A 19,103-nucleotide genomic window follows, 5' to 3' on the forward strand; every position below is an offset into this window, starting at 1 on the left:
TGCTAAAATTACTGGGAGGTTGAAAGTCAACATACCCTCATGGCAAAAGCTAACAAGCATAACACAGGACTTGATTATAATGCTTTTGTAAGCATTTAATTCCTTTTCTGAGGCAAAACTCATTTAAGACATCTCACTAATTCCAAAAAAGATTTCTCTGGTAACCAGTCAGTGTTGGAGCAGTCCAGTCATACCTTTTGTTTCCCTATTTCTGTCCCTGCAAACAAAACTCATCACAGAGTCCCAAGAAATTTCTGCTTTGGTGTTTCAGTTCTGGTGTTTCCAGCAGTGTGTGTTTTAACAACTTTATTTATAAATGGGCTGCTTTAGTGATTGTGGTGTGCTCCTTTGCCTCCTCAAAACAGCTCCTCCTTCCAAGAGTGGTGTGCTGTACAGGAGCCTGACAGTTTTTTGCTCCTGCTGGTCTTGGAGTTTATGTGCAATTTTGATTAAAGATGATTGCTTTTCAATGGCTGCTAACACTTTTGGATATTTTATGTAGGTCAGTGGATTATTTTCTTGTCTCTTGAAAGTACAATTTTCAAACACAATGTCACATACAACAAAATGTGTTTGAAATTCTCTGAGGAGTTGCTTGACTGGAGGTTACACCCAGAGTAGGGGATATGTCCCATGGGTCTGTCACATGCAGTCCTTCTGCTTCATCTCCTGAGTCTTCTGTACCTCTGTGGCTGTGGGAGGTGCTGCAGAGATGTCCCTGGAACACAAAAAGGAGGTTGGCAGGCAGGAATTGTGATGTTACTCCTGCTTACGTTATTAGGGAAAGAAGTTCTGCCTCTGGGCGCAGTGCCCGGCGCAGCACTCACTGTCCCCCCTCCAGTTCAGAGAATTGAGCTGTGATATAAGCTCTCCCCCACCCTTCCTCCAGCCTTATCTTCCTTGCAGACAGACTTTTTGCTTTGCTTTCCTCGAATTCTTCTGCTGAACTCACTGCACTGTTGTCTGATGTGTGTTCCTCTACCCTTCCCCAGCCCACCTCTCTCCTTGCTCAGTGCACGCCTCTTTTACACTCCTGGGTCTAGTGAAAAACAAATCCTTCTTGGTTCCAGCTGAGTTCCCACCTCTCTAATCTTTTCCTTTCTCTCCTTACTTGAGTTTGCTGTCTGGAGATTGTGGTCACAGGTCCAACATGAGATCCTCTTGGCACTTCTCTGTGCAGTCCTGGGCACTGCTTTGCATAAAGCAACAACCTCTTTGGGGCCAAAACAGAAAATACCTTTGCACTCACCAGCACTAGTCTTCCTTACCTGTCCATCTGCACCACTTTGTCCAGCCCTGTCTGTGCAGTGAGCTTTCTCTGAGGTGCAGGTGCTGTGATCCCGTACTGGCACATGTGGTGGTGTTTGCCATGGTGCCACCAGCCATGGAAGCTCGTGCTGCTCTCTCTGGAGGAGTGTCCCAGTGACCTGCAGCACTGCTTGGCTCTGTTCCTCTCCTGTCCACCACTTCTAGTGCTCCTGAATCTCTTGGGTCAGCCCAGAGCCCTGTGCTTCTCAGCAGCTGAGGGTGTAGGGAAGGCTTTCATGCCTGTACAAGGAGAGGTTTGGTTTGTGGAGGTCTGTGGAGCATTGTTGGCAGGTAGCTGGGGAAAGGAGGATAAGGAGGGGCAGCTTTGTGCAGCATTTAACTGCCCTGCTTGCAGAGCTGGGGGCATTTCTGGGTCTTGGCTTCCTGAATTCTGGGTACTCTGTCAGAAAACATCCCTTCCCCCCCTTGGTGAAGGAAACAGGACCATTCTGCTGGGGCTGCCCATGGAGCTCGATGGCCTGCAGAAAGGTTTTGGGGCAGGCCCAGAGAAGGGATGTGAGAGTCCTTCATCTGGAGCTGTACTTTTTGATTCAATGTATTTCTCAGTACAAGGACAAGGCTAATAGTGCTGCTGTGATCAAGTTAATCTGATTTTTTTTCTGGCTTTTATAGCCAGGCACCAGGTCAGCAGTGGAAGGAAAATCAGCAGGCACCTGAGAAGCCAGAGGGTAACTGTTTGGTGGGCAGAAAGCACGTAGGATGTTTTGTAATGCAGGCAAATGCTTGTGTGGTGCTGTGGCTTGCCATCATGCTGTAGCTGTGAAGCACGTGGGGAGCTCTGGCAGGGTCAGGTGGTGAGGCTGGCAGGTCACACTGGTCCTGACTCATGCCCACCAGAGCGAGGGGTCCAGGTGCATGGCAGGGAGAGATGAGCACGTGCTTGTCCCTCCACTGCTGTGCTGCACTGAGTGCTGCATGGGGTGTGTTCATTAAACAGGCTGACAGCTCACATTCAGCCACACAAGGTAAGTATCAATGAAAGCTAATTTTTAAAGCACCCATTTTTAAGCCCCCAGACAGACTGCAAGGGGCTGAGTGCTGCTGGGAGAGTCCCTCTTCTGTCCACTCTCCTTGGTCCCAAGTCTTGAGATACATGGAGCAGCAGGTGCTGGGATGGACAGGCTGAGAGACTGCTCTGATATGCTTTGAGTTCTGCTCTTGGCTTCCAGAGGAGCTGATGATGTCCTTGTGCCTTTTACTGCCTGCCCCCCTCTTGCCTCCCATCACCTTAGGCTCACCCAAGCTTCATGGGCACTGCAGCACTCAAAGGTCAGCTTCTCATCATCCCACAGCCCTGCTGTGGCTCTAAGAAATGAGCTCCCTTCCACAACCCTGCTGATCCCAGTATCTGGAAAAGCCTCAGGATCATGCTGGAGGACAAAGAAATATGGTTGTGCCCAGAATTCTGTCACACAAGCAGAGAGAAGTTGTTTCAAGCAGGATCTGGGACTCAGCTCATAGCCCAAATGGCAGCAAGCAGCCACCTCTGCCTCTTTTCTTTTAGTCTCAGACAAGATCGCAGTGTGGAAGCTGCTAGAAGGCCAAGTTATGCTTTGTTGCTTTCCCATGCTTACTTGATAGTTTTCCCTACAAAAAAATGTTTAATCTGCCTGACCACTTTATGGATTGTTCACAAAGTTTATTTAAAGTCCCGTATGCACTGATGTGTTGCTGTGCCAGAAGTGCTGCACCCTTAGAGTGGCTTATTGTTCTCCATTTTGTTACTGTGTCAGTGCATATTGGCAAAGTAAATCAACTGCTTCAAAAGGAAATTAATTTGCTTCCTGCCTTTATATGTTTGTCTCCCATCTTGGGGAGGAGGAAAGAGTTTCAAAAGTCACAAGGAATATAAATAGAATTAAGATGCAGTGAAATACCTATCTGCCTGAGCTTCTTACTGTACAAGGGTCAGAAGTGCCCCAGTATGTCCTGTTGCAGAGAATGGTGTGCACTGGGCTTGCTGCTAGAGGGAACTTGGTCCAGACAGGGTGATTTGGCACTCCCCTGAGTGCTGTGTCACCAGGCAGCCTGTCCTGGCCCTGGACTGGGGAGAGCCTGGCACAAGGCTGGATTTGAGCACTGTGTATGGGAGCAGCTTTCCTGTGCCAGTGAGTTGCTGTCCACCCTCACTTCCTCCCAGGACTGCTCAGAGTGCATGTGTGGTGTTTCTTGTCCCCACGCAGCTCATCACACTGATTCCCCTGCAGAGCCATACAAGGGGGGACCTGCAGGTCTGCTTCCCTTCTCCCAGTCCTGTCCAAATGACAGTTCTGCCTGCTCTGAAAGCTGCCCGGTGGAGAAGGACCTGGTAGTGCTGGTCAGCAGTGGCTGAATGTGAGCCAGATGGCCAGGAAGGCCAATGGCACCTGGCCTGTACCAGCCACAGTGTGGGCAGCAGGACCAGGGCTGTGGCCATCTTCCTGTGCTGGGCACTGCTGAGGCCCCACCTCAAATCCTGGGTGGCAGCCTCGTCCAAGAAAGACACTGAGGCACTGGAGTGTGTCCAGAGAAGGGCAGCAGAACTGGGGAAGGGTCTGGAGTACCAGGAGCAGCTGGGAGGGCTCAGCCTGGAGAAAAGGAGGCTCAGGGGAGACCTTCTGTTATCTCTCCCTGACAGGAAGGTGCAGCCAGGGGGGGGTCAAGCTCTGCTCCCAGGGAAGAAGGGACAGGATGAGAGTGAACAGCCACAAGGTGTGCCAGAAGAGGTTTAGATTGGACATTAGGGAAATTTCTTAATGGAAAGGGTTGTCAGGCATTGGAAGTGGCTGCCAGGACAGTGGTGGAGCCACCATCCCTTGAAGTGTTCAAAAAATATGTGGATGACTTGAGGACATGGTTTGGAGGTGGCTCTGGGTTGATGGTTAGACTTGATGATCTTGGAAGTCTTTTCCAGCCTTAGTGATTCTGTGATTCTTTGAGGTTTTCTTCTGGCTGTCTGCCCATCAAGTCATGCTCCAAATGGCTTTAGAATCAATGAAAGTTCCTTGACTGTTACCACTGAAATGTTCAGATTATTCAGGTCACATCCCTAAAATGCTGTGGTTATGAGTCTTCCTGGGTGGAATTCTGGGCCGGGCTCATTCCTGTCACTGCAGCATCCTCTCCTCTGCTCATGACCAGCTCAATGTCCCATCCCAGGTGCTGTAGAACCTACTGTTCCTGTGACTGTGGCTCTAACCAGCCTAGCCACCCCCCTACTCCATGCCCAGGTTTCCCTGCTGCCCCTTCTCTCCCATTTCCACAAAGGTTGGCTGTGCTTCCAATCCCATTCTTGCCCTCTTGCTGTGTCTTACTGAACATCCCTGCTGCAGTTAAATCTGCACTCACCTCTGTGCCCCCTGCCTTGCTTCCCTCTGAGCCTGCACTCTGCGTGCCTCTGGCCAGCCATGTCCTCAGGTTACCTCTGCTGAGGTCTCAGAATTTCCTGCATACCTGTCACCACCACTTCTGTATTGCTCCTTAAAGGGTGGTTTCTGATTAGGAAGGGAGCTTTGTGTGCGCAGTTCCCAGATGAGTCCCTTCCCAAGCTGTCTGTTCCAAAGCAGGTACCATACAGTTGGATTGGTCTGACAGCCCAGACCCTAATAGTCTCTTCCCTGCTTTGCCTGTGCTTTTTCAATAATATTCTCCAAGTTTTATTTAAAAATAAAATTCAGAAAATCCTGAATGAGGCAGTCATCTTTGTGAGGAGAACAAGGAAGAATCTGCAGGCCAGCACACACAGATCCCAGTAAAGACGTGCTGTATCTGTAGGAACCACAGCTTCTTGCTATTCTAAAAAAAGGAAAGGAAAGGCTAAAAATAGCATAATCCTAGGAAAATAGAACAATTGCTGTTGCTGAAGTTAAGTATCTAAAATGAACCCACACTGGAAGCAAGTCAGGACTCCCAAAAAGAAACATTTGGAAATTATCTGTGAAACTCCAAAATGGTGTGATTCTCCCACAGGAACCTAAGGGCTAGATTTGGGACAGATGCTGTTATAGCTTGGCCTTGCTGCAGACCCCAGTGCCCCTGTTTCTGACAGCTCCTTCACCAGTTAGAGTCCTGGGTCTGTTTCTGTTGAAGTTTAGTCCAAGACCTGTCAGATCCATATTAAGCTAGGCTTTACTGAACTCATGTCCTGCAGTCCCTGCTCCTCACTACTCCAGAGGAGAACCCAGGAGCCTCTGTATTCATAACTGCCTTTCCCTGTATACGTTCATTAACTGTTTCTTCCATTTCCCTTGTTATTAAACCTAGACTTGACGCTCTGTGGTTCCCTTTAGGAGAAGGCTGATGTGAGTCAGACTGCACTGGCTGTAACCTGTGTGAGAGTTGTGAGAGAGTCTGTAACCAGTGTGAGGGTTGTGAGAGAGTCTGTAACCAGTGTGAGGGTTGTGAGAGAGTCTGTAACCAGTGTGAGGGTTGTGAGAGAGTCTGTAACCTGTGTGAGGGTTGTGAGAGAGTCTGTAACCAGTGTGAGGGTTGTGAGAGAGTCTGTAACCAGTGTGAGGGCTGTGAGAGAGTCTGTAGCCAGGGCTGCAGCTCCTCTGTGAGGAGCACAGTGCAGGCGAGAGCTCCCCAGCTGCCTGCCGTGCTCCTGCCACAGGCTGATCCCCCTCTCCATCCTTCCCGCAGTGGCTGAAGGACCCCGGGCCCCGCAATGAGAAGAGGACGCTGTTCTGTGACATGGTGTGTTTCCTGTTCATCACTCCCCTGGCGGCCATCTCGGGCTGGCTGTGTCTGCGCGGGGCCCAGGACCACTTGCAGTTCAACAGCCGGCTGGAGGCCATCGGACTCATAGCACTCACTATAGCACTTTTCACCATCTACGTCCTCTGGACACTGGTAAGTGCCGGCTGCCAGGGTCCTGCTGGCTCACACCTCATCAGTGCCACCTGCTGTCTCTGCCTCCCCGTGTGAGAACACCTTGGGCTCTTCCACTTGAATGTCCATTTAGTTGTCTTCATGTGCAAGCTGCTGAAGTTGGTGCTGAGAATGGAAAATCACCTCCTGGTCATCTGCTTTCCAGACTGTCACAGTGTTCCCCAAGCGTCAGAACCCAACCAGCCACAGAGTGCTGGAGCTGGGATGGGGCTGGGGCTGAGGCTGGGTGGGAAGAGCTTGGGGCTGGGTCAGGCAGTGGCCCATTTGTAGTTCAAGAAGAAACACAAACTTGGTACCTGGGCAGTGCAGGGGAAAAGTAAAATATGGAACACATTTGAGTAAATAATTTACCACCACATCCCTCTGTGCTTCCGCTGCTCAGCACAGACTGGCCATGCCCAGCTGGGGTGCAGACTGGTCTTGGAGGTCTCTGGCCACAACTAAACAAACTCCTATGCAGTATTTTTAAGGTGTGTGGAAGGAACTCTGGCCCTGGGGAAACCTGTGGCTTCTGTGATGCTGGGTGGTGTGGTTGGCCCTGAGTCAGGGCTTGGTAGCCAGTGTGCCCTGGCCCATTGCTGCATGGGGGCTCTGGGGGTTGCTGGGAGCCTGCACGTGAGCCAGTCTGGGTGTTGAACTGATCCCTGCTGGGAGAGAGCTTCCTGCAGATGCCTTGTTTGGCATTTCTGGATCGTGCTGAATTAGGGGGCGAGGAGCTTGTATCTTGCAGAGAGCTGAGAAGAGCAGGACAGTGAATGCGGGTTTGGGTGTGGCACAAGAGAAGCCTCAGTGGGGCTGCCTGGTCCCTCCCCAGGGCCCCAGGGCTGCTCTCTCCAGGGGCTGCTAGGCAGGGACTTCCCTCTGTTTCCCATTCACTTCTCTTGTCTTGTGTTGCTGGGTGGACTTCTGGGTTTGGATCTTATTTTGGCTCTCCTGTTCTAAGCAAGCCTTTTGTGTGCTCATGCCCTGTCAATGCCCTTTTCCAGCTGCTTGCTGGGAAACATCATTTTGGGAAGGAAAGAAGTGCACTTGATGCCTGAGAAATAGTGGGATCCCAAAAACCTGGGAGTCCTGTGGGCAAAGGAAATTCCCCAGTCCATTTCCTTGTCGTCTCGTGTTCCAGTTTCTCAGAGTAACCCCTTCCCCTGGGGCTGGACACTCCTTACAACTCTCCCCTGCAGACTTGGGAGCCAGGGCAGGATGAGCTGGTGCTGCAGCAGCCCCCGCTCTGGGGGCAAAGCTGGAGGCACTCCTTGCATGGGAGCCATGGAGGAAAGTTTCCATGCTGCATGTTCTGCATGAAGCTTGTTTCCATAGGAAGCCAAGCTAAAATTGGAAACCTTAAGAGGAAGTGTTTCGGTCTTCTCTATCTCAGGACTGGTGGGGAGGAGCTGAAAACCTGGAGGAAATGGAAAAATGTTTGTGCAGTAACAAGTCCTGACTAAAATGGCTCTAATTCTGCTGTGCTTCACTTTTCCTTGAGCAGAGGAGGACATTAGGTGAAGCCCCTTTCTTTATATTCAGCTTGTTCATCCCTGGGCTGTGCAGTACAAGTGGCCAGCATGTGGGAGGGGGTTCATGGCTGTAACCAGTGTGAGGGTTGTGAGAGAGTCTGTAGGCAAGGCTGCAGCTCCTTTGTGAGGAGCAGGAGCCTTCTTTGAGGTTCCCACCATTAGCTCCCCATTCTCTGAAAACTGGGAGATGAGTTTGTCAGCAAACAGTCTTATTGCCACAATCCCTCTGCACAGGAAGGAGGGGTGTACACGAAACAAGCTCAATTACCTCAGTGCCACAGTGGCACAACTTCATTTCTCATAAGGTGTCTCGTAGACCCATCCAGAAGTAACAGTTTTACTGAGTTTTCTGTGTCAGATGCACTTCCTGGTTTGTCCCAGTTGCCAATTAAATGCTTCCTGTAAGAAGGCCTGGTTTAGATCAGTGGCTGACTGGATTCGGTATTTAAGCCAAGCTCAAAGCTCCCCTCGCAGGGCTGCTCTGAAACTGCAGGGCCAGCTCCTGTTTCTGCTGGGCTGCTCTGGGTCCCTCCAGCCTTTGCATCCTCCCGTCTCCCTCTGGGTGGACAAGTCTCCCAGGCCACGATGTCAGGAAAACATGAGTCCAGCTGCTGTCCTGTTGTTGCAGACAAAGGAGGGAAGGTTTTTGTGCAGGACAAAGAAGGTCCCCTGGGGTCTGTGAGATGGGAGGAGGCTGGTTGGGTTCAGACCTTTGTTTTGCTCACTGAAGGTGCTGGCTGCAGCCCGGGGCTGGATGAAGGGCCGAGTTGCAGCTCATCCCACCACATTTCACCCGCCCGGACCCAAACCCAGCTAAGCAAACCCCATCCCCCTCTGCTGGTGCTGCCCAGAGGGCGCCTTTGGCTGTGCCCCACTCAGCCTGGTGTCACCAGGAAGGGATTGCTTGTCAGAGGCTGGGGACACGGAGTGCCCCAAACCTGCCGGGGTCAGTGCTGTGTCCCTCGCCTCAGGATGAGGGGTCCCAGAGGCAGAGGGGTGCGGGGTTGGGCTGTCCCTGCTCTGTGCGCTCCGGAGCGAGGCGCGGGGTTGGTGACACTGCTGCCTTCTCGCCCGCCAGGTCTCGTTCCGCTACCACTGCCAGCTGTACTCGGAGTGGCGAAGGACCAACCAGAAAGTCCGCCTGATGATCCCGGCCTCGCGGAGCCCCCAGCCCCTGCCCCACTCCCTCCTCTCCGCCAAGCTCATGAAGAAGGCGGCGGATGAGACCACGGTCTGAGCCGTGCCGCGGCCGGCCAGGGTGGCCCAGGGACCCTGGCAGCTGTGGGGGCACTGGAAAACAATCATCCCACCCAAAGGGACTCTGTGCTCAGCACGTGCTTTAGACCTTGGCAAAGAGACACATAATCAACATCTGTGGGTGAAATGGCCCAAAAGAGCCTGATGGCAGAAAATGCCTGTCTGCAGGGACACTTTCCTATAACGAAATACCATACATGGAAAACATCTCCCTCTATATATATATATCTATATATAATATTTTTTAATGGCCATGCATATTGTGTTTCAATCCTTTTGTGTTGATGTTCTAAGCTTCAGGATAGAAGCTGGCAACCTGATCTCATTCAGAGGTTAAATCAATGCCTTTTCTCCAAATGATCATATGAGGAACACTTTTCATCAACCATTCTTGAAAGTCCCTTTATCCTTTGCACTAAATTGGTTTTGATATACTGCAGCAGCCTTCCCGTTACTCTTTGGTCTTTTTTGTGGTGTTCTGTCCTTTCTAGAAAGCTGAGTGTTTTTAATAATTATTATAATCCCAGAAGGAGTAAAATGACATAATACTGAATGGAGACATTTTGTATTGTAAAGTACTGTAATTTTGAGAATTTCAAAATCAGTTTCAGAATGAGAGAATCTTTTCCGGTGCAGACATGATCTCACAAAATGCTTTCCTTGAGATCCTGGCTTATCCCCAGGACTCAGATGCACTCAGCCCTTGGTCTGTCTGGCAAAGGTAGATGGAGGATCCGAGGGTGGGAAGAGATGGCTCTGTACTAGCTAAACCCACCATTGCCTTTTGCTTTGAAAAGATTGAGAAAGGAGCTTTCCTGACCCCAGAAGGTGGGAGTTGGAGTTTCTGTTTGCTGATGTCCTTTTGCCAGCTTGAGGCTGGACCTCCTGTAGCATCAGTTTCACACGTACCTTAGGGGACAGGCCATGCCCTGGCAGGACGCAGGTGCTCTTGGCTGTCTCTGCACTTTATTTGCACATTCCAGAGGAGCTGCTGGGATTGGGTTCATCCCTGGTAGTGCTGCCTGCCTGTTGTGTCCTCTAGTGAAATACCAACCCAGTGTGTTGGTCCCAAAGAACAGGCTCTGGGTCCCTTGTCCTGTGGGGCCGGTGTTCCTCCTTCTCCTGCTCCTTTCACCTGTGTTTCCAGTACATGCAGCTCTCAAAGCCCTCTGTCTGAGAATGCCCCCTTTGCCAAGAGTCCCCCTGGTTTGGCTTTGGTCCTTGCCTCTGCCACCTCACCCTGCCAGACAGTGCCTGGTGCTGAGCTTTCCTGAGTGGCACAGGCTGTGAGGACACTGGTGGTGCTGCTGCCCTGCCAGGGCTCCAGAGCTGTGTGCAGCTGCTTTGCTGGAGCCTGGGCTCTGGCTCCATGGTGGTGAGGGTAGAGAGCAGGCAAGAGGCAGGCTCTGAGGGGCCTGTGTCCTTGCAGTGCATGGTGGTGGTCGTGCACTTATCCCTCTGCCCCTTTGCTGAAAGCAAGTGGGTCAGTGCAATGCCCTGTGAGATGGAGATCTGTAATTTCCTGAATTCAAAGCACCATGTGCACCTCCTCCTCCTCCTCTCTGTCTGTCTGCAAAGCAGGATGTGTTTCCTTGTGTGTTCCCTCAGCCTGAGCTGGTAGTTGCTGGTGGCCTGAACAGCAGGGACCAGTGTGCTGTCTTGCCCAACAGGATTGCTCCAGCCCTTGGCCCTGGTGTCTGCTCTCCTCTGTTCCCTCTCCCAGGTGCAGCTTGGGGATACCCTGACACATCTTGCAGCAGCCTCTCTGTGCCCTGAGGGCTGCTCTGAACTGGTCTCTGTTCAAGCGTGAGGGGCTGGTGTGACTGTGGGGTGAATGTCCTCTGCTGCAGCCAGGCTGCACATCTCTGCTCCCCTCTCTCGGCCAGCCCCCCGACTGTCCCTTCCCTTCTTCCACATACCTGGGGTGTCTGCCCTTTTCCCAGTCATGCACTCATGCAGGGATTACTCTGCTTCTGGTACTCTTGGTGGAGAGGCTGCTGCAGCCCAGCTCCAGTCCCAGTCCCTGCTCCAGTCCCATCCCATTCCCATGCAGGTGCTCCCCACCCTGCACAACCTTCCATAGCAGCAGGCTCTGCACCACTGCTCTGTGCCTTGTCCTGAGTGCCCCTTCCTTCAGCCCCTTCCCAACAAACCCTCTGTCACTAGGACATCACCAGTGAAGAAAAATGGAGGGGTGGTTTAACCTTCCCAGCCCTGGCTGCCTCCCAGGAGCTTGGCCCCACAAGGCACCGAGTTCTGCAGATGAGGGATGCTCTCTCCCATTGCATGTCCCCAGGGTAAGGACTTCATGGAGCCAATGTTCCAGTTAAGAAACCCACCATCAATCCAGATATGCAACTGTGAAAGCCAGAAGCCCTTGGCTGGGGCAGTGGGGGCCCAGTCCTGTCTGTGGCCATGGCTGCACCCAGCATCCTTGGCTTTGCTGTCATTGCCAGAAATGGGAGCTGTTGCATGTGCCCCCACAAGACCCAGTAGTGACTCTTTGAGTCTTGTCCTCCTTCCCAGAGGTGTTCAGCTCGTGGATGTGGGCAATTGGTGTCTGACCCACCACGTTCCAGTGCGTTCTGGGGAAATGGGCTGTGCAATGATGTAAATAAAAGTGAGACAAACTTTGGGCTGTTGTGTTGTTATTGGAGGGTGCCAGGGCTGCAGAGCTCAGGCTGCCTCCCTGAGAGCACCCTGGTAGCAGCTGCCCTGGCCAGCCCCCAGGGCCCCAGCAGAAGGTTTCAAAGTTGGACAAAATCCAGGGCCTTTTTTTATTTCTGGGCAGTTTCTCTGTCAGTGTACAGAAGCCTGTCTGGCGTGGGCCAAGTCAAGAGTCCTTTGGCCCCTGGTGTGTATGGGGCTGCATAGAGCAGCCCCGATGGAGCCACCCCACAGAGGCTCCCTGTGAGCTGCCTGACCCAGGCCTGCCCACGGCCCTGCAGCCCAGCCCCTCACTGCAGGGCTGTGGGAGATGGCAGGCACCTCTGTGAGCCCACACTCTGGCCTGAGCCCTGGTGAGGTCATGGTGGGCAGTGTCCAGCTGTGTCCCCCTGTGTCAGAGCTGTGCTTGAGTGTGTGTGAGCCGCTCAGAGCTGTGTCTGTGTCTCAACTGGGTCTGAGCTGTGCCCTAGTGTGCAAGAGCTGCTGGCTGCGTGCTGCAGGGCAGGAGCCTTGCTCTGTGCACTTGCTGCTCCGAGAGCCACCCAGGGCCAGCACCATGGCAGGGGCTGCAGGGCATGGAACCTCAGGGCAGAGACTTGGGCAGCCATCATTCCCTGTTCAGTGGAGCAATGAGGAGACCCAACATCCCCTGCAGCCTTGGCCCCTGGCCCTGGATCTGTGTTGAAAATCTGGTCACGCCACACTTGCAGCAGAGGGTTGGAAATTGTGAAGCTGCCCGTTTAAAGTGCCACTCAAAGCACTGCAACGCCAATGATGGATGCATTTCTGAGGTCCTGGACAAGGCTTTAGCCTTGGGCAAGACCTTGGATGAATTTTCTTGGCCAAATCAAGGATTTTTTGGGCTTGTTCATATTAAAAGTAAAAAAAAAGGTTTAATAAAAGAGTGACATGGTTGGCTCAGCCAGTCCTTTAAGATAAAACTGTGATGCCACACAGCAATCTGGCAGGGTGGGGAGAAGAAAAAGTGGCATCTGCAACAGCAAGAACAGTGTAAAAGGAGCAGAAGTCCCAGAGAAAGGGCTCACTGGGGAAAGGGAAACAGTTTCATGGGAAGGGCATTCAGTCACAGTTGCTTGGCTGATGTGCCAAATCCAGGCAGGCTTTGTTTGGAGCACGTCTGTCAGACCAATGCTGAGAAGAGCATGTTTGTTGAGGTGCTTCCACTGTCCACTGCTGCAGCCTTTTTCCCCGGCAGCAGGAGGGTCCCAGGGGTCTGATCCCACCCTGCTGTGCACCAAGGGCTTTGGGAGTTGCCCTGTGGCCTGTGTCCAGGCACGGCTGAGGGGGCAGCAGGGCACTGCTGTGATGTGCTGTGCCCGCGCTGGGTATGGCACAAACCGCCCGGCCCCGGCTGTCTCCCCAAAACCACTCAGAGCCCGTGTGGGTCCAGCCTTGCTCAGGGACCCCGGTGTTCCTTACCCTTCCTACCCACTGTGGCTCCAGCATGCAGAGACTTCTAACACATGAGAGCTGAATTTTAAGCTCCCCAGAGTCTTTGTGGTGCAATTCTAAATTAAATTATATATTTCTCACACAAGTGCTGCAATTATGCAACTCAGCTCCCAGAGAGTGTTTTTAAATTTTTAAAATTTAATTTTTGGGGGACACATCAAAAAGGAAACCAGAGCAAAATATTTACTCCCTCCAAACCACAAAATTCCAGTGAAGAAGTTCCCAGACATCAGTCTGTTGAAAAAAAAACAACTTTTCTCCAGTCTGAGGGACCAAGTTGGCTTTCAGAAAGGAATTTCTTCTTCTTCTTGATTGAGGTAGGTGCCCGTTAATGCACAGCACAACTCTTTTGGGATGTTTTGCATGACAAAGGACAAAAATACAGAACTAACAATCTGCCATCTCCATACACCAACCTTCTGCTGTGAACCTCTGTCATGGTGTAACCCCAGCTGACAACTAAACACCACACAGCCACTCAGTCACACCACCCTCCAAGGGGGATGGGGGGAAAAAAACTTATGATTTGAAGTAAAACCAGCTTAATAATTGTGATAAAGTAATATGTAATAATACTAATGATAATAATAATTGTAATGAAAAAAATATAAACTCCAAGTGGAACAAGTGATGCCCAGTATAGGTGCTCAGCACCTGCTGATCTGTGCCCAGCCTGTCTCCCAGCAGCCCCTCACCAGCAGCTCCCCCCAGTTTACATGCTGGGCAGGATGTTTTATGGTGTGGAATATCTCTCTGGCCAGTTTGGGTCAGCTGTCCGGGCTGTGTTCCCCCCCAGCTTCTTGTGCAACTCCTCACTGGCAGAGCATGAGCGACTGAAAAGGCAGGGTAAGCATCACGTGACTGATGGTTTGGTTGTTGCTACCAATATTATTCTCACCCTAAATCCCAAACCCAGCAGTGTGCTGACCATGAGAGGAAAGTTAACTCTATCCCAAGCAAAATTAGGACAGTTTCAGAGGCTCCTGCCCATGGAGAGTAGGAAGTGCCTCACTGGGAGCAGAGAACCCTGAGTTTCCCCAGTCTTGATGCTACCACAGTGGAAGAGGCTTAGGGCAGAGCTCTGGGGGCAACACCTGGGCTTGACCCAGTGCTGCAACTCTGCAGCTCCTGGAATAGAGCAGGGGGAGCAATGTTGCTGCCTGTGCCCAGATGCCACCACAGCAATGACAACTGAAGTGGCAGCAAAGAAGGTCCAACCAGAAAAGTGTTCAGAGATGAAATCTAGCCTGGACCCAGGCAATGTCCCCCTTCACCTACATCCACTTTCTCCTCTCCTAAGGACACGATTTAGCAGGATCCTGTGAGGTGGGACCTTGATGGGGCGATATCAGAGAACGGCAGATCTGTGGCCATTCTTGTGGATTTCTGCCTCTCCTGTGGATTTCAGACTCAGCTCAGCATTGTGCTTTCCTTCCTGGGCTGCCCCTACTGCTGCCCCTGCACTGCTACCAGTGCTCTGCTGCAAGAAATGCGCTTAGTGCACATCAGGCAAGGACAGGCTCTGCATGTGTGGGGAAGATAAGTGTTATCTTGAGTATCCAGCTATGTTTGGGGTTTTTTAACTTAATTGAAAAAAGCCAGAGGCACTATGACAGCACCCTTGGAGAAGCTGGACCCTGCTATATTTTCCATGGCCTTGTACAGAGCAGCTCTGCAGTGCCCTGGCATTCAGTGATGGTCCCTGCTATGGAACCACCGGGCACCAAGCTCCTCCCTGCACCCAGTCTTTGTGCTCCCTGTTGTCCCTGCAGTCCCAGCTGAGGGGTGGGGGGATGAAGGAGGCTCTGTTGTGGCATCCACTTCCATGACCTGCTAGTCCTCTCCTTGGTGGCCAGAGGATCCACACGAGGAGAAGCCAACAGGATGCAGGACCCTCCCAGTTCCCAGCACCAAGACCTAAGGTGATGGCGTTCACCTTTCCAGTCTCTTCCCTGCCCTCCATGTTCCCTCCCTGTCAGGGGCACAGCTTGAGCCACGAGTCCATCCCCACCCAGAGCCACGGGCGCAGCCTCTCCCCAGCACCCGAGGCCAGGCAGAAAGCAAAGATTGGGGCTTCACTCTCAGCATCAGCAAAAGTCACCTGCTTGTCTGTGAAGTCCAGGCAGATCTGGATGGCCCTGGGGAGGCAGGTAAGGTGCAGTGGGGTCCAGTCAGGATCACTGAAAGCATGGTACTGGCCAAACCACTGCCCCACGGCCCAGATCCCCTCCTGGGGCGTAAAACTGAGGACCCCCTTCCTCCTGACAGACTCCTGGGCCACTCCCACTGCCCACCAGTCCCCTGCCTCGGCCACCTCCACCTCCCAGCAGTGTCTCCCCGCAGCAAAGCCCTGGCTGCCCAGCACACACGGCTCCGTGTCAAACCGCTCGGGGTTGTTGGGCAGCAGGGTCCACTCGTCCCCCCGTCCCACCCCTCGCTGGTCACTGGCCAGAATGAGGAAAGGGTTGGCGGTGTCTGGGTCCAGAGTCACATCAGCTGGGGACAGAGGAAGAGAAGCTGTTCAGAACAGGCAGCCCTGGGGCTGCATCCGCCCCAGCAAGAGAAGGGACAGGGTGAGTTCCTTTTCCCTGCAGAGGGAAACCCCCCCAGCTGGACTGTCCCTGGCTCCCTGCTACCCCATCCCTGTCCCCACCCCAGGGGCCTGCACACATCCTGGACAAGGGGACCTCCGTTTCCTGGAGGAGGATGGGTGCACACCTGCAGTGCAGCCACCTGGACCTGACCTGGGTGTCTCTGGTGCTGCGAGAGAACAGGCAGGCCAGGGCACAAACCAGTGCTGACCACAGTAGAGGTTACCCCAAGACCCATAACCCATGGCATTCACATTTCTTTTTATGAACAGTGGAGGGGGCCAAGGATGTCAGCTCAGGAGCCTTTGGTGCCGGAGCTGGGTCTACAGATGAGCACCAAGAGTTTAGCTGGAGTGTGCAGCCACCAAGTCCCAGCCCATGAAAAGCCTAGTCTGGGAACAAGCCCCACTGCTTTGACCTTCAGTAGCTGTCCCACAGCAGAAGTGGGATGCATTTTGTCCTCAAGAGAGGACAGTTCTCCCTCCTCTTCCCTTCTGAAAACTCACCTCTTCCACTCATCTCCTCCACCTCAGCAATCAGGGTCTCACTGTCTACTGTCTCCATCCTGGATGCCAGCATGTCCATGGTCAGTCAACAGGAGAGGAGACAGGATTCACTGCTGAAAGTGAGAATTACAAGACTCGAGGACTGCCTGAAGATGATAAACCAGAGAAGGAATAATGGAAAGGTCACAGCACTCAGCACTTTTTAGACAGCCAGGACTTACCTGCTCAGCCTGCAGGTTGGCTCCAGGAAAGCAGGTTTGAGATGGGTTTGAAGGTCTTCAGTCTGCTTCCCACTTCTCTGATCCCCTCATCCACTCATGACTGGACTGAGCTTGCCCAGCACTTCCAGCTTGTTTGAGTGAGCAGGGCACAGTCCAGAGGGGCTGGAGAGCAGACCTGGGGCTCTGCCACCAAGCTTCCCCCTCCCATCATCTGGGCAATGACCTCCCATGCCCTGAAGCTGCCAGCCCATGTGGGACCTCATCCAACACCTGAATTTGGCAATTCCTCCTGCTCCTGCAGTGCCCAGTCCTGTTTACATCACAGGGTCTGCTGCATCTCCTCTCCCTCAGCCCAGCTGCAGGTGGGTGATAAGAGCCCTTGAGTGCTGGAGGAGTCTGTATCTCCCTGTGCAGGATGCTCAGAGCCCTCTTGGGCCATGGCCCCACAGGCACCTGCAGCCCCTTGGGATGGCACCTGGGCACACCAGCCACAGAGCAGTGGCCATGCTCTGGGTGTCCAAGCTGCATTCTGGGTAAGGGGGAGGTTTGTCTCCTGCCCTTCTGTCTGCCCAGTTCTGTCTTGCTGCATGGGTTCATGGTGGAGATGTGTGCAGGGCACGTGCCACCTTGACTGCTCAGCTGGTAAATGGGGAACAGCATGTGCTGGGCTTTGCATCCTGCCTCTGTTCTCCAGGCAGCTCTTCCCGTGTCGAGGGATGATGGCCTTATTCCCAGTCACAGGGAATGCAAGGCATTCCACTCTGCTTTGTCACATCACTCTGGAAGGCACCAGCTGAGCACAAATAAAGCAGGATGCAAGGGCAGCTGCTGCCAGGTGGCTTTGCACACACCCGCATGAACCCTCTGCCTTGGCCAAGCTCACTGACAAGTTCCACTTTACCCATGACCAGTTCCTTTTGCACTCTTGGCATGTCTGACACCTTGTCCTCTCAAATCCTTTCACTCCACATGGCTTTAGTGCTCACATCCTTCCCTGGGCACGTGGAGTTGTCTGGGACATGCAGCTTTGATCCCCAGCTTTGCACACCTGTGCAGGCTGGACTTCCCTGGAATTGTGATCCCATCGTTAAATTATGAGGTTTGATTATTACACTTTCTTTGCTGTCATTTGTTGTTGTTTTGGGTTAGGATTTTTCCTTTTGTTTCTTCCTCTCAGGGAATTTTCTCCCATTTGTTGCTAAAGAGACAACAGCTACCGATACTTAAGAGAGACAAGATATGGCCAAGGAGAAGGGGGAGGAGTGGAGCCTTCTCTCGGGAAGGGCAGATTGACCCAGAGATCTGGGCTGGCAGGAAGGGCTGTAGCTCTCTCTCGTTATGAATAGAAAGCTATCTATTTTTTTTAGGTGGCAGAGTTAAAAACAAGTCAGACCAGTTGTTGTAAGTCAGTTTCACTGCCAAAGAAAAGTTCTTCAATTACCCGTTAATGGCCGGTGATTAACCATTGTCCCCCTGATGCTGGCTGCTTGCCAGGGAGGGACACCAGGACAGACCCTCCAGGTACGAAGAGGAGTGACATCAGAGCCAGTATGCAGATGAGAAATGCATTGCGCCCAGAATTTTTACAGTTTTTACAGGAAAAACCCCTAAAATCACGAGCCAACAAGTGACTTAAGTGACGTCTAAGGATGGGAGCGTAGTCCCGTACCTGCTTGGACCCTTTTTGCTTCTCACCCTAACCTGAAAAGCTGCTGATTAAAGAGACACCCCGGAGTGTTAGACAAACAAGCCAGGAATCTGCTACTCTCCCGTGAGGACGGAATCCCCAGCTCTGCCTGCAGACCAGCGGACAAAGCTGCATCATCCTCCTTCTCCGTGCCACTCCTGGGAGCAGCGGCGTGGGCGCAACCCGTCGATTTCTCCCCACCTGAGCTGATTCTTCTTAATAAAGGCATTAAAAAGGAGAAAGATCTCCTGCCCATTTATTTCATCTCTCGCTCTGGACATCAGAGGGGAGACAGGCTGCGCTCAGCGCGGGGAGAAATGGCCTCCTCTGCGGGACGGGCCTCCTGCCTTCTACCGCCAATGAACCTCTGCTCAAGAGCGGCCGTGTCACCGGGACCTTATTACCACCTGCCTCACCTCACAAAGGACCCTCACCATCTGCTCGGGTGCCTCGGGGCAAGCCCCGGGATCCCCGAGCCTCCTCCCCCTCCGAGGGAGCCTCTCCCGGCGCTGTTCGGGAGCCGAGCGCGGCCACTGCCCAGCGCCGCCGCTTCTCTGCCACTGCTCCGGGTTTTTCACTGCCCTGTAACTCAGCACCCCCGCCTGCCGGGACACCCCTCGGCTCCTGCTACAGCTGCGCAGTGTCTGTTACATTTCGTTTGCTGCTCCGGAGTCTGCTCGTCCCCGCGGTTCCAGCCCCCGCTCCGAGGTTCCCACTGCAGCCGCTGCCGCCACCCAGCGCGCCGCCATTGCCGTGTGAGAGGCGGCACAGCGCCCCCTGCAGCCGCGGGGGAATCAGCGCAGCTGCCCCGCCCGGCCGGGAGCCACCGGCGCCCCTGGCGGCCGTGCCCGGAACTGCGCCAGAGGGGAAAGCGCCTGGGAGAGGCTGGGGCTGTGCTTGGGGCTGTGCTTGGGGCTGTGCTTGGGGCTGTGCTTGGGGCTGTGCTTGGGGCTGGGGCTGTGCTTGGGGCTGTGCTTGGGGCTGTGCTT

The 19,103-nt window shown here is 53.1% G+C and overlaps 2 protein-coding genes across 7 annotated transcripts in view; one reads left to right on the forward strand and one right to left on the reverse strand.

Annotated features, from left to right (window-relative positions):
- Positions 1-11,600, forward strand: part of MARCHF2 (membrane associated ring-CH-type finger 2) — a 34,094-nt gene extending 22,494 nt beyond the window's left edge. For 4 of the 5 annotated variants that reach the window (XM_064396519.1, XM_064396518.1, XM_064396522.1 and 1 more), the window contains 2 exons: positions 5,950-6,159; positions 8,791-11,600. In XM_064396519.1, coding sequence (XP_064252589.1) covers positions 5,950-6,159; positions 8,791-8,949 — 369 coding nt within the window. In that variant the 3' untranslated portion in view covers positions 8,950-11,600. Of the gene's footprint in view, positions 1-5,949; positions 6,160-7,573; positions 7,698-8,790 lie in introns of all 5 variants that reach the window. The other variant, XR_010349940.1, reaches the window with a different exon arrangement.
- A 1,046-nt stretch (positions 11,601-12,646) lies between these two features.
- On the reverse strand, positions 12,647-18,257 carry LOC135284794 (E3 ubiquitin-protein ligase TRIM7-like). 2 transcript variants are annotated; one of them, XM_064396525.1, is made up of 3 exons: positions 16,428-18,257; positions 16,207-16,316; positions 12,647-15,605 (listed from the first exon to the last, which is right to left on the reverse strand). In XM_064396525.1, exons 2-3 carry the CDS (start codon positions 16,283-16,285, stop codon positions 15,085-15,087), a joined length of 600 nt encoding a protein of 199 aa, XP_064252595.1. In that variant the 5' UTR covers positions 16,286-16,316; positions 16,428-18,257; the 3' UTR covers positions 12,647-15,084. The 2 variants fall into 2 exon arrangements, with proteins under 2 accessions (XP_064252595.1, XP_064252594.1); XM_064396524.1 differs by having other exon boundaries at positions 12,673-15,605; positions 16,207-16,319.
- Positions 18,258-19,103: the final 846 nt, after the last annotated feature.

Source organism: Passer domesticus, chromosome 21 (genome assembly GCF_036417665.1).
Source record: "Passer domesticus isolate bPasDom1 chromosome 21, bPasDom1.hap1, whole genome shotgun sequence".
Taxonomy (NCBI): Eukaryota; Metazoa; Chordata; class Aves; order Passeriformes; family Passeridae; genus Passer; species Passer domesticus.